The sequence below is a fragment of the Oncorhynchus mykiss genome, chromosome 3, assembly GCF_057628025.1.
Source record: "Oncorhynchus mykiss isolate SJ-2025 chromosome 3, ASM5762802v1, whole genome shotgun sequence".
NCBI classification, from domain to species: Eukaryota; Metazoa; Chordata; class Actinopteri; order Salmoniformes; family Salmonidae; genus Oncorhynchus; species Oncorhynchus mykiss.
This window is the reverse complement of record NC_143024.1, coordinates 24,576,170-24,590,599: the sequence shown is the minus strand read 5'-3', so window position 1 is coordinate 24,590,599 and position 14,430 is coordinate 24,576,170. Positions and strand designations below refer to the sequence as shown.

Genomic DNA, 14,430 nt, shown 5'->3' with positions numbered 1-14,430 from the left:
CAGTGTTCTTGAACTCAAAACAGTAAAAGAACAAAAAAATGTTGTTTTTTTCTACCCCCATTTATTAAAAAATAAAAATAAAAATTACAATAAAAAAAAACGTACCTCATTTCTTCTGAAGTATACAATTAAAAACTCTTACACAATGAAATCAAAGCCAAAATACACAGTATAGATCTTGCATATTCATTTGTTTATAGATATACATGTGGCGGATGCATGTGCGACAGACCAGACCCTATTCTATTCAAAGCGCTGGCTAGCTGGAGCAAACATGGCGCTGGTCAAACCTTGTGGTCGCTGAGGTGAACACACACAATACACTTTGTAACATACATACCCCTGAGATAGCATAGTTACAGGGGACACTGCAGGACTTACACAGCCACCCTACAGTCAATCCCCCACAAACCACCTATCTGAAACCTTGGATTACCTAGAAGTAAGGCCAGGGGGGTTTCCGGACCATGTGACCTGACTAGGAAAACCTCCAGGCCAGACCTAGAATGCATGTTGCTTTAGAGATTGCAAGAAAGGCATTTCACTGTAATTGTACATTAAACAGGAGACTTGATGTTGGTCACCCAACTCTTTCTACGTTCATTTCATGGTTCTTCTACCTTAACAGCCAAACATCTCCCCAACCAACAGTGTTTGTTTACTAAAGAGCCCTTTGGGAAAAAGCTTGATCGTCAGAACAAGGCACCCTTCTATATATAAAACTAGACCACTATGTATTTGTAAATAGGATACATGAGGGGAAGCAAAGGGAAGAAAGAGAGAGAAAGAGAGAGAGGTTTGTAAGCACACGTTTGCCAAGTAGTCTTGAGACTACAGTGGCGGTGGAGGTATTAACCTAAGCTGGTATAACAGGATTTAACCTGCTCATTACTGTGCTTCAATGGTGAAAAAGCCCAAGTTAGAGATAATCTCTTTAACCTCATCTTGTTGCCATCTAGTATTGTATAATACAAGTGAGTTGTCTCACATATGGGGTCTCTGAGCAAACAAAAGCTATCCAAGTCTCTTCCTCTTTCTCCCATTGTTGCCAAATGCATAGTACATAATTACATATGTTCCTCTCAACAAACCATCACCAAAAACAAAACCTCCCGACCCATTTAAGCAAATGAAACAAAAATAAAATGATGAGAGTAGTAAGGAAGTAAGGACTACATTTCTACGACTTCTAGAAGGAAGACAGGATGAAGGAGAGATGGAGACTATTATTGTGGACTTGGTGATGGAGAGGGGAACACGAGAAAATAAAGGGGTGGGGGGTGAAAGAAAAAAAGGCAATGAACTTTCAACACAACTTGTAACTACGCCCTCTGCTTCTTAGAGTAACTATCAATAACATTTGCATAATTACATATTTGGGGGAGGGTGTAAGGGAATGGTTGCTATGGCCACAACGAGAATGCATAATTCAAAAGTGATCGTGAAAGATAACTGTCATTCCAACACTGGAGAGAGTGACGACAAGTCGCGCCTGCAATTCCTGCATCCGAACTCCCCAGACCCGCTTCTCTTCATTCCAGAAGTGGTCTATAGAAACAGTAGCTTAAATCAGTAATGATGGGTCTCATCTCAGTATCCTTCTGTATCTTACTGTACTGTACCGCCACCCCATGCTGTCCCTAAACGTGGTCCAGTCAATATCAAAGTGACGCTAGGTGAGTCATGTCTATAACAACACAGTGCAGCCCTGCTCACACATGGTCGCAATGAAGAGAGGATTTGAACGGCAGTGTGATTGTGAAGTGTCCAGTTAAATCCTGTTCATTAGTCTGGGGCAGCAGCATGGATGGATGTATCACAATACAGTCTTCATACAAGCTTAGATATCATTATCTCCCTCAACACAGGCCCTCTATGTTTCTACCCACTGTGTTGTTTTCTCTACATGTGACGCTGGAGTTTGGATGCAGGAGAAGCAGAGAGCCACGGCTGCTTACTGTAGGCATCCCTCTCCAATCAGCATGAAGTGACTTTCTCCTATAGTAATAAGCAGTGGGACAGTATAAACAGCTCATATGAGGATCTACAGGTACATGGGTCTCTCTTTGGTCCCGTTTCCCAGTCCACAGTTCAATGCCACTACTCTAAATCATCAAAATAATAACAATAATTACAATCAACTCCTGAAGAAAAATATGCACAAAAATGGTATTGCCACCATTAAAGAATATAACCTTTGTATCGGACGAAAAACTTATCATACAGCATATAATACTGTGTGTCTCCCTCCTTTCTTTACGGAGAAGCTACTAGCCCTATAGTCAGGAAGTCGACTCCAGTCACATCACACACGTGATGACCGTTCTCCTGTGTGACCATTGTTACTGCACTGGGCTCCCACGCAATGTGAGTATCAGAGCATGTATGGGTCTGACTGATTGTCTATAACCGATTCTTTATTTTATTATATAGATTTTTTAAAAACCTATTTTTCTCCCCAATTTCATGGTATCCAATTGGTAGTTACAATCTTGTCTCATCGCTGCAAATCCCGTATGGACTCGGGAGAGGTGAAGGTCGAGAGCCGTGCATCCTCCGAAACACAACCCAGCCAAGGCACACTGCTTCTTGACACAATGCCTATTTAACCCAGAAGCCAGCCGCACCAATGCGTCGGAGGAAACACTGTACACCCGACGACCGTGTCAGCGAGCATTGCGCCCAGCCCGCAACAGGAGACGCTAGTGCGTGATGGGACAAGGACATCGATGCCAGCCAAACCCTCTCCTAACCCGAACGACGCTGGGCCAATTGTGCGTCGCCCCATGGGTCTCCCTGTTGCTGCCGGCTGCGACAGAACCTGGACTCAAACCCAGAATCTCTAGTGGCACAGCTAGCACTGCCTTAGACCACTGCACCACTCGGGACGCCTCTATAACTGATTCCACAGCACATTGAACACTGAACTTCAAGTCTTCTCTCTACATCTACCTCCATCACCATCTAATACGCTGCTAATCAAGTTGGTCTTCCAAGGAATAACCCTTCTGCCTCCTCTCCTCCTCACTGTATCCCTCCATCTCTAATCTACATCCCATCTCTGTGTATCTGTCCATCCCTCTATCGCCCGGCCCAGCACAGTAGCAGGGTCCAAAGGAGAGGTGGCTGAAGTCAAAAGCGGTACACACACCATCTATATCCCTAACAACATGATCAATTCAAATACTACTGGATGAATGTTTGGGCCATAATTACAGGTCTAATAGGACTCTATTACAGTAACTCCAGAAGGCCATTTTGCTTCTACAACACAAACACACGCGCAGACCTTCTCAACAATTGGGGTAAAATGTAAAAATGTATGCCTGCATGACTAAGTCGCTTTGGATAAAATCATTATAATAATAGTAATAAATATTTGCAAATTCAATGTTGGGAATTCAGTGTGGTTGGTCACTTGAATTGGATTATACTAACTTAAAGGTGCATCTCTACTGTACTTTGGCATGTACTGGATATAGGGGCCTACTAAATGTTCAGTAAAATGTCTAAGTTTGGAAAGTTTCCCAAAAAATCCCAGGTTTTTCAGAAATCTCCGGTTGAACGACTCCCAGAATTCCTCCTTATTCCCTCCTGAATCCAGGAATCTTCCAACCAGGATTTGGGGAAAACCTGTGAATTTTGGAAAAGTTACCAGAATTTCACAACTCTGAGCATGTTCCTGTCTTGTTCTACAGCACTACATCGCCCCCTATAGGGCTGACACTAGTATCTCTCTCTACATGCATACATGGGGGTTTATTATACAGTCCAAACCCCTACAGTTGGCAATGATAGATATATTTACTGAACATGCACTGGGGGAAGTATATGTTGTGTGTGTGTGTGTTTGTGTTGCAGAAGCTCACAATCAATAAGCCCAGGCAGCATCTCTCTCACAGCAAACTACTGCTCCAATCTTTGGCACCTGTTTGCAAAACTCCCCTCTCTCACACGCTCACTCACTTGCATATACTAGCATGTTCACAAACACGCAAAAACACACACACCTCAAACACACCCCTCCCACATTGCATTACTCAACTACTTTGCGTAAAGCCGTGCTCCTCCGCCTTGCAAGGGCCTCACGGTTGGCTGTGATCCCCTGGAAATCTTTAACAAGGGCTCAGGCATGGCAGTGGAGCACAGAGTGTTTAGTAAATAGGAAATTCCAGGACGCATTCATCAATCCTCCAAAAGCAACTCGAGCACTCCAATCCAGCACTTACAGTGATCTGAGGAAGACCAAGAGATGACAAGGTTAAAGGAAAGAGTTGGTGAGATTAGACAACATATCCTTGACACAATTCTAGTATTAATACCCATGGCATTGCAGAGCCAGAGGTAGTTGACCTAAAATCGTATATTACTCTAACCCCAACCCTTATCTTAACTAGAGAGATAATACAAGATCTGACCCTGTATCAGCGGTAAAGAAAAACTCCTCCCATGACAACAGTATAAAGGGTTGTATATGAAGGTTCACCTGGTGTCCCACTAGAAGTTTCCCCCCTCCAGGGAGAACTTAGACAGGGCCTTCTGCAGCCGGTGGTGCTCCTCCTCAACACTCTGATGGAGCAAGATCAATACACAGTTAAATGCTGAATCACACACACACACTTCACCCCTCCGTCTCCGCCATCCCTTCCTTTCATAATCTTCTTTCCCTTTTGTGGGTGCTCTTGTGACATCACACAGCTAGCTGCAGACAAAGGCCATTGTCCCAGAACTCCAATTTCACATAGCCATTTCAGTGACAATAGCAGCAGAGCAGCACAAGCCCTGGTGAAGTGATTTTCTCTATCTTTCTCTTCTATGCTGCTGTTTGTCCCCATCTGTCCTCCTTGGCTCACTCCTTTTATGCTTCAGTCATCCTTTGCAACCCCATTACTCAATCCTCGACAACTCCCTCCCTCCCTCCCTCCCTTCCTTCCTTCCTTCCTTCCTTCCTTCCTTCCTTCCTTCCTTCCTTCCTTCCTTCCTTCCTTCCTTTCTCACCTGCAGTCTCTTCAGCTGTACCTCCAGACTCTGCAGTTTCCGGCACACCTCCTCCATCCTCTCCTGGGACAGAACCAGAGGAGCACTGATCCCTCCCTCCTCCTCTATCTTCATCCCTCCACCCTCCTCCCCTTGTAGTCCTTGGTCCTGCCTCTCTGGCTCCTCCCTTCCATTCTCCTCATCAGGCTGTGAGTTGTCTGATAGGCTGATGCTGCCAACCAATAGCCTCTTGAGGGACATGACTGTGGCAGGAGACAGGAACATAACAGTAATAGGAACATCAGTGAAAATGGTAACCGTTTGGACCAATCAAATAAACCCACTCACCTTCGTTTAACGCGCTATTGGCCACTTTCACCTGATCACTGTTGCTGTGGCCAATCAAGTCGAAGCCTTTGTCCGAGAGGTAATCAATCAGAGAATGATGAGAGTCCACAGACTTCATCTCATCCGTCAGGATGTCCTTATCTCGTTCTATAGACACAGGAACAGTCATGGTAGTAACACAGTAACAGTAAAAACACAGGAACAGTCTTGGTAGTAACACAGTAGCAGTAAAAACACAGTAACAGTCTTGGTAGTAACACAGTAGCAGTAAAAACACAGTAACAGTCTTGGTAGTAACACAGGAACAGTCTTGGTAGTAACACAGGAACAGTCTTGGTAGTAACACAGTAACAGTCTCGGTAGTAACATAGGAACAGTCTTGGTAGTAACATAGGAACAGTCTTGGTAGTAACATAGGAACAGTCTTAGTAGTAACATAGGAACAGTCTTGGTAGTAACACAGGAACAGTATTGGTAGTAACACAGGAACAGTCTTGGTAGTAACATAGGAACAGTCTTGGTAGTAACATAGGAACAGTCTTAGTAGTAACATAGGAACAGTCTTGGTAGTAACACAGGAACAGTCTTGGTAGTAACACAGTAACAGTCTTGGTAGTAACACAGTAACAGTCTTGGTAGTAACATAGGAACAGTCTTGGTAGTAACATAGGAACAGTCTTGGTAGTAACATAGGAACAGTCTTAGTAGTAACATAGGAACAGTCTTGGTAGTAACACAGGAACAGTATTGGTAGTAACACAGGAACAGTCTTGGTAGTAACACAGTAACAGTCTTGGTAGTAACATAGGAACAGTCTTGGTAGTAACATAGGAACAGTCTTAGTAGTAACATAGGAACAGTCTTGGTAGTAACACAGGAACAGTCTTGGTAGTAACATAGGAACAGTCTTGGTAGTAACACAGGAACAGTCTTGGTAGTAACACAGGAACAGTCTTGGTAGAAACATAGGAACAGTAAAAACACAGTAACAGTCTTGGTAGTAACACAGAAACAGTCTTGGTAGTAACATAGGAACAGTCTTGGTAGTAACATAGGAACAGTCTTGGTAGTAACACAGTAGCAGTAAAAACACAGTAACAGTCTTGGTAGTAACACAGGAACAGTCTTGGTAGTAACACAGTAACAGTCTTGGTAGTAACATAGGAACAGTCTTGGTAGTAACATAGGAACAGTCTTGGTAGTAACACAGTAACAGTCTTGGTAGTAACACAGTAACAGTCTTGGTAGTAACACAGTAACAGTCTTGGTAGTAACACAGTAACAGTCTTGGTAGTAACACAGTAACAGTCTTGGTAGTAACACAGTAACAGTCTTGGTAGTAACATAGGAACAGTCTTGGTAGTAACACAGTAACAGTCTTGGTAGTAACATAGGAACAGTCTTGGTAGTAACATAGGAACAGTCTTAGTAGTAACATAGGAACAGTCTTGGTAGTAACACAGGAACAGTCTTGGTAGTAACACAGGAACAGTCTTGGTAGTAATGCAGTAACAGTCTTGGTAGGAGCACAGTAACAGTAAAAACACAGGAACATTCTTGGTAGTAACACAGTAAAAGTCTTTGTAGTAACACAGGAACAGTCTTGGTAGTAACACAGGAACAGTCTTGGTAGTAACACAGTAACAGTAAAAACACAGGAACAGTCTTGGTAGTAACACAGTAACAGTAAAAACACAGGAACAGTCTTGGTAGTAACACAGTAACAGTAAAAACACAGTAACAGTCTTGGTAGTAACACAGTAACAGTCTTGGTAGTAACACAGGAACAGTCTTGGTAGTAACACAGGAACAGTCTTGGTAGTAACACAGGAACAGTCTTGGTAGTAACACAGTAACAGTAAAAACACAGGAACAGTCTTGGTAGTAACACAGTAACAGTAAAAATACAGGAACAGTCTTGGTAGTAATACAGTAACAGTAAAAACACAGTAACAGTCTTGGTAGTAGCACAGTAACAGTAAAAACACAGTAACAGTCTTGGTAGTAACACAGTAACAGTCTTGGTAGTAACACAGTAACAGTCTTAGTAGTAATGCAGTAACAGCAAAAACACAGGGACAGTCTTGGTAGTAACACAGTAACAGTACAAATACAGGAACAGTCTTGGTAGTAATACAGTAACAGTAAAAACACAGTAACAGTCTTGGTAATAACACAGTAACAGTAAAAATACAGGAACAGTCTTGGTAGTAACACAGTAACAGTCTTGGTAGTAACACAGTAACCGTCTTGGTAGTAACACAGTAACAGTAAAAAAACACAGTAACGGTATTGGTAGTAACACAGTAACAGTCTTGGTAGTAACACAGCAACAGTCTTGGTAGTAACACAGTAACAGTAAAAAACACAGTAACAGTCTTGGTAGTAACACAGTAACAGTAAAAACACAGTAACAGTCTTGGTAGTAACCCAGTAACAGTCTTGGTAGTAACACAGTAACAGTCTTGGTAGTAACACAGTAACAGTAAAAACACAGTAACAGTGTTGGTAGTAACACAGTAACAGTCTTGGTAGTAACACAGTAACAGTCTTGGTAGTAACACAGTAACAGTCTTGGTAGTAACACAGTAACAGTAATAACACAGTAACAGTCTTGATAGTAACACAGTAACAGTAAAAACACAGGAAGAGTCTTGGTAGTAACACAGTAACAATAAAAACACAGGAACAGTCTTGGTAGTAACACAGTAACAGTCTTGGTAGTAACACAGGAACAGTCTTGGTAGTAACACAGTAACAGTCTTGGTAGTAACACAGTAACAGTATTGGTAGTAACATAGTAACAGTAAAAACACAGGAACAGTCTTGGTTGTAACACAGTAACAGTCTTGGTAGTAACACAGTAACAGTATTGGTAGTAACACAGTAACAGTCTTGGTAGTAACACAGTAACAGTTTTTGTAAGTAAAACAGTAACAGTCTTGGTAGTAACACAGGAACAGAAAAAACACAGTAACAGTCTTGGTAGTAACACAGTAACAGTCTTGGTAGTAACACAGGAACAGAAAAAACACAGTAACAGTCTTGGTAGTAACACAGTAGCAGTCTTGGTAGTAACACAGTAACAGTCTTGGTAGTAACACAGTAACAGTCTTGGTAGTAACACAGGAACATAAAAAACACAGTAAAAGTCTTGGTAGTAACACAGTAACAGTCTTGGTAGTAACACAGGAACAGAAAAAACATAGTAACAGTCTTGGTAGTAACACAGTAACAGTCTTGGTAGTAACACAGTAACAGTCTTGGTAGTAACACAGTAACATTCTTGGTAGTAACACAGTAACAGTCTTGGTAGTAACACAGGAACAGAAAAAAACACAGTAACAGTCTTGATAGTAACACAGTAACAGTCTTGGTAGTAACACAGGAACAGAAAAAACACAGTAACAGTCTTGGTAGTAACACGGTAACAGTCTTGGTAGTAACACAGTAACAGTCTTGGTAGTAACACAGTAACAGTCTTGGTAGTAACAGTCTTGGCAGTAACTAAATAAACATCAGTAATAGCACCATTAACAACAACATTATCAACATCTAGAAGCTCAATGGCTTGAAAGAGGTGCTTTGTTGTCTGTTCTCACCAATGCTGTTTTTCAACAAGACTCCTCCATTTTCAGTGGGGCTGAGAGGTGGTTGAGGAAACCTGAAAGAAAGAGAAAGCGAGAAAGAGAAGGAGAGAAAGAAATGAGATCAGCGGCAGGTAGGCAAGCGGTTAAGAGCGCTGGGCCAGTAACCGAAAGGTCGCTGGTTCAAATCCTCAAGCCGACTACGTGAAAAATCTGTCGATGTACCCTGAGCAAGGCACTTAACCCTAATTAACCCTTAACTCCTTTAAGTCACTCTGGATAAGAGCGTCTGCTAAATGACTAAAATGTGATCAGTGCTCAGAGGACTGGCTTATAACAGTGCACACTCAGAGCTGTGTTGACTCACGTGGTGGGGCTGTATGGGTTTCCTCCTCCTCCAGGTAAGATGCTGTTTCCTCTCTTCAGGTCAGATGGAGGTCCTGTCTTCTTCAGCTCATCTACTGCCATCTTGATCACATCTGTCCAGCTTCACACAACAAAGCCACATCACCACTACAGTTGGTGCTTCGTCTTTATCTTCATATCTTCCTCCTCCCTCCCCATAAACCTCTCTCCTCTCCCACACTCACTTCTCCTTCTCCCCTCCCAATCCCATTCTCTCTCCCATTCACTTCTCCCTCTCCCAATCCCCTCCTCCCCTCCCAAACACTTCTCTCCCCCACTCACTTCTCCCTCTCCCCCTCCCCCTCCCAATCCCCTTCCCAAACCCTTCTCTCCCCCACTCACTTCTCCCTCTCCCAATCCCCTCCTCGCCTCCCCTCCCAAACACTTCTCTCCCCCTCTCCCCCACTCACTTCTCCCTCTCCCCCTCCCAATCCCCTTCCCAAACCACTCTCCCCCACTCATTTCTCACTCTCCCCTCCCAATCCCCTTCTCTCCTCTCCTCTCCTCTCCTCTCCTCTTCTCTCCTCTCCCCTTCCCAAACCCTTCTCTCCCTCTCCCACACTCTCCTCTCCTCTCCTCTCCTCTCCTCTTCTCTTCTCTCCTCTCCTCTCCTCTCCCCTTCCCAAACCCTTCTCTCCCTCTCCCACACTCTCCTCTCCTCTCCTCTCCTCTCCTCTCTCCTCTCCCCTTCCCAAACCCTTCTCTCCCTCTCCCACACTCTCCTCTCCTCTCCTCTCCTCTCCTCTCCTCTCCTCTTCTCTTCTCTCATCTCCTCTCCCCTTCCCAAACCCTTCTCTCCCTCTCCCACACTCTCCTCTCCTCTCCTCTCCCCTTCTCTCCTCTCCTCTCCTCTCCTCTCCTCTCCTCTTCTCTTCTCTCCTCTCCTCTCCCCTTCCCAAACCCTTCTCTCCTCTCCCCTTCCCAAACCCTTCTCTCCCTCTCCCACACTCTCCTCTCCTCTCTTCTTCCCAAACCCTTCTCTCTCCCTCTCCCACACTCACTTCCTCCTCTCCCCGACAGATTGAGCCACTAGTTCGTAGATCTGAGCCCCGCTGTCCCAGGTGAAGATCACGTAGAAAGCCTTACGGTCTGACAGAGGGACAGAAGAGAGGGGGATTGAGATGACATATTCCTGCAAGGTGTGTGTGTGTGTGTGCGGCTCCATGTTGATGATGTTGTGTTTTCTTGAATACCAAATATGGCAGGTGTTGTTGTTGTGGGGGGAGGCCGGAGACAGATGCTCTTTTTGGAAGTGGGTTGCTCTTTTGACTCTTACATGGACCAGACCCTGTGCTGTCAAGTTTCTGAAATACCAGCCTCTTGAGTCATGCCTGAACAGCTTTTGGCCGTGTACATAATAAGCTGATAGTGCATGGCCATCAGATTGCAGGACTGCATAGGGAAAAAGGCAAAGCAGCTAGCAAGGTACTGCTCATTGCTCTTTGTCATGGACAGCCTAGCTGTGTGGAGAAGGTGCTTTGACACTACGTGTGTCCATGTATCTGTGAATCTTTGAAATGTTTGAATCCTTCGGGACTGTAATGTGATTTGTGCATTCAAATTAAGTATTTAAAGATGTGCGTGTCTCACCTGTGGCCACCTCTCGGAGGAAGGCAGAGTCTAGTTTGATGATAGGGCTGAGCATCTGCTTGCCCTCCTGAACAGCGATGTTACTCTTACTCTGACACTTCAGCACCATCTTATCATCCTGCTTCTGTAACAGCACCAACAGATCCCCCAGCAACACACACTGCACTTCTGAGAGGGGGACAGGAACAGGATGGAGAGGAGAGGAGGAGGAGAGTGGGGCAGGAACAGGGTGGAGAGGAGAGGAGGAGGAGAGTGGGGCAGGAACAGGGTGGAGAGGAGAGGAGGAGAGGAGGAGGAGAGTGGGGCAGGAACAGGGTGGAGAGGAGAGGAGGAGGAGAGTGGGACAGGAACAGGGTGGAGAGGAGGAGAGTGGGGGCAGGAACAGGGTGGAGAGGAGAGGAGGAGGAGAGTGGGACAGGAACAGGGTGGAGAGGAGGAGAGTGGGGGCAGGAACAGGGTGGAGAGGAGAGGAGGAGGAGAGTGGGGCAGGAACAGGGTGGAGAGGAGGGGAGGAGAGGAGGAGGAGTAGAGTGGGGCAGGAACAGGGTGGAGAGGAGGGGAGGAGAGGAGGAGGAGGAGAGTGGGGCGGGAACAGGGTGGAGAGGAGAGGAGGAGGAGAGTGGGGCAGGTACAGGGTGGAGAGGAGAGGAGTAGAGGCGGAGGAGGAGAGTGGGGCAGGAACAGGGTGAAGAGGAGAGGAGGAGGAGAGTGGGACAGGAACACGGTGGAGAGGAGAGGAGGAGAGTGAGGCAGGAACAGGGTGGAGAGGAGAGGAGGAGGAGAGTGGGGCAGGAACAGGGTGGAGAGGAGAGGAGGAGAGGAGGAGGAGAGTGGGGCAGGAACAGGGTGGAGAGGAGAGGAGGAGAGGAGGAGGAGAGTGGGGCAGGAACAGGGTGGAGAGGAGAGGAGGAGGAGAGTGGGACAGGAACAGGGTGGAGAGGAGGAGAGTGGGGGCAGGAACAGGGTGGAGAGGAGAGGAGGAGGAGAGTGGGGCAGGAACAGGGTGGAGAGGAGGGGAGGAGAGGAGGAGGAGTAGAGTGGGGCAGGAACAGGGTGGAGAGGAGGGGAGGAGAGGAGGAGGAGGAGAGTGGGGCGGGAACAGGGTGGAGAGGAGAGGAGGAGGAGAGTGGGGCAGGTACAGGGTGGAGAGGAGAGGAGTAGAGGCGGAGGAGGAGAGTGGGGCAGGAACAGGGTGAAGAGGAGAGGAGGAGGAGAGTGGGACAGGAACACGGTGGAGAGGAGAGGAGGAGAGTGAGGCAGGAACAGGGTGGAGAGGAGAGGAGGAGGAGAGTGGGGCAGGAACAGGGTGGAGAGGAGAGGAGGAGAGGAGGAGGAGAGTGGGGCAGGAACAGGGTGGAGAGGAGAGGAGGAGAGGAGGAGGAGAGTGGGGCAGGAACAGGGTGAAGAGGAGAGGAGGAGGAGAGTGGGGCAGGAACAGGGTGGAGAGGAGGAGAGTGGGGGCAGGAACAGGGTGGAGAGGAGAGGAGGAGGAGAGTGGGGCAGGAACAGGGTGGAGAGGAGGGGAGGAGAGGCGGAGGAGGAGAGTGGGGCAGGAACAGGGTGGAGAGGAGAGGAGGAGGAGAGTGGGACAGGAACAGGGTGGAGAGGAGAGGAGGAGGGGAGAGTGGGACAGGAACAGGGTGGAGAGGAGAGGAGGAGGAGAGGAGGAGGGGAGAGTGGGACAGGAACAGGGTGGAGAGGAGAGGAGGAGGAGGAGAGTGGGGCAGGAACAGGGTGGAGAGGAGAGGAGGAGAAGAGTGGGGCAGGAACAGGGTGGAGAGGAGAGGAGGAGGAGAGTGGGGCAGGAACAGGGTGGAGAGGAGAGGAGGAGGAGAGTGGGGCAGGAACAGAGTGGAGAGGAGGAGAGTGGGGCAGGAACAGGGTAGAGAGGAGAGGAGGAGGAGAGTGGGGCAGGAACAGAGTGGAGAGGAGGAGAGTGGGGCAGGAACAGGGTAGAGAGGAGAGGAGGAGGAGAGTGGGACAGGAACAGGGTGGAGAGGAGAGGAGGAGAGTGGGGCAGGAAGTTAACAGCAAAATAACAAAAGTTTAGGTTTGTGTAAAATGAAATCAGACAGACGATTGGTTGACACATTAAAACAAACTAATGTTTGTAGAGTTGATAGTGCACCTAAGGTTTTCTCCTTGGTCACTCTCCAGGTCAGAGGCCCCTCATAGATCATCCTTCTCTGGGCCAGGTCAAGGTACTGAGAGAGAAGAGAACAATAGAGACTGATAAAGAATGAGAGAACGGGACAACTGTAGAAAGGATAGCATGAAGAGCACTGGACCACACTACAAGAAGCCCTCACTATTGTCAGTCACCTTGTACTCCAGGTACAGCTCGTTACTGGGTTTGAGTCCTGAGGTGTCCAGCCTGCGCTGGTAGTCTTTCAGGGTCTGGAGGGAGAGAGAAAAACCATTGATACTTTCCCTCAGACACTTATAAGAATAGTAGTAGTTTGAGTGTGTGTGTGTGTGTGTGTGTGTGTGTGTGTCTCACCAGCAGGTTCTCCATCTGTTTGACCTCCTCGTTGACGTGGTTGAGGATCTTCCTACAGCACTCTGCACTCTGCTGAATACTCTCCTTCTCCAAGGTGTCCTCTACAGGAATACACACAACACATGTCACAACACACACACACTCTCTGTTTATCTGAATGAGAACAGGGAAGGATACACACAGACCTGTGCACTTGGCAATGTTTTCCAGCAGTAGGGGGTATTTGGTGAGCCTCTGCATCTCAGTGGGGATGATGTCCTTCAGCTGCAGCCTACGACACTGAGGCCTACTCTCTGCCTCCAGTATGAAGGAGTTGAAACGAGGGTCTTTCTTCTGTCTCATCTTCAGCTGTTCCAGGGCCCACGTCTGGTGACTACAGAACCTAGACGTCAACTTCTGAAACCACTCACCCTCCGTCCCTCCAAACTAGACAGAGAAAGATGGGGAGAGAGAAAGTGAGAGAGAGAAAGAGGGAGTGATTAAAAGCTTTCTTTAGGGATCCATTTCCCTAAGTATCCACTTCATATATGGGATGAGGGGGTTAGGCTGAGATGGGGTGAGGGGCACAGAGAGAGGGGGTGAGAGGCATAGACAGGGGAGTGATGGAAGGTGACCTGTTCCTTACCCTATTGAGTAACGTGGTTCCGATGGCCTTGACGATGAAATTGTGCTGACGCAGCTTCTTCAGGTGCTCGTAGAAAGCATCTGCACAGAAACACACAGGGAACACAGTGGTTGGACTGGGGTAGACTTATGGTTGGGTTATTATGGTCAGACTGAGGTCAATTTACGGTTGGGACTCAGTTACGCTAGGGTTAATTTACTAGTGGTGAGGGGAAATATTGATACAGTTATATATCAGGATATCATTTTGGAAGGTATGCCGTATCATTTTGGAAGGTATGCCGTATCATTTTGGAAGGTATGCCGTATCATTTTGGAAGGTATGCCATATCATTTTGGAAGGTATGCCGTATCATTTTGGAAGGTATGCCGTATCATTTTGGAAGGTATGCCGTATCA

General features: G+C 46.7%; 1 protein-coding gene across 5 annotated transcripts in view; it reads right to left on the bottom strand.

The window, feature by feature from the left end:
- Positions 1-176: 176 nt before the first annotated feature.
- LOC110503633 (rho guanine nucleotide exchange factor 1) overlaps positions 177-14,430 on the bottom strand; it is a 68,618-nt gene continuing 54,364 nt past the window's right edge. For all 5 annotated transcript variants that reach the window (XM_090226085.1, XM_090226093.1, XM_090226080.1 and 2 more), the window contains 13 exons: positions 14,033-14,112; positions 13,593-13,833; positions 13,408-13,508; positions 13,230-13,304; positions 13,036-13,111; positions 10,908-11,075; positions 10,319-10,406; positions 9,280-9,399; positions 8,928-8,989; positions 5,326-5,472; positions 4,999-5,240; positions 4,487-4,569; positions 177-4,235 (listed from right to left, as the gene is read on the bottom strand). In XM_090226085.1, the coding sequence (XP_090082211.1) occupies positions 4,498-4,569; positions 4,999-5,240; positions 5,326-5,472; positions 8,928-8,989; positions 9,280-9,399; positions 10,319-10,406; positions 10,908-11,075; positions 13,036-13,111; positions 13,230-13,304; positions 13,408-13,508; positions 13,593-13,833; positions 14,033-14,112 (1,472 nt within the window). In that variant the 3' untranslated portion in view covers positions 177-4,235; positions 4,487-4,497. The remainder of the gene's footprint in view (positions 4,236-4,486; positions 4,570-4,998; positions 5,241-5,325; positions 5,473-8,927; positions 8,990-9,279; positions 9,400-10,318; positions 10,407-10,907; positions 11,076-13,035; positions 13,112-13,229; positions 13,305-13,407; positions 13,509-13,592; positions 13,834-14,032; positions 14,113-14,430) is intronic.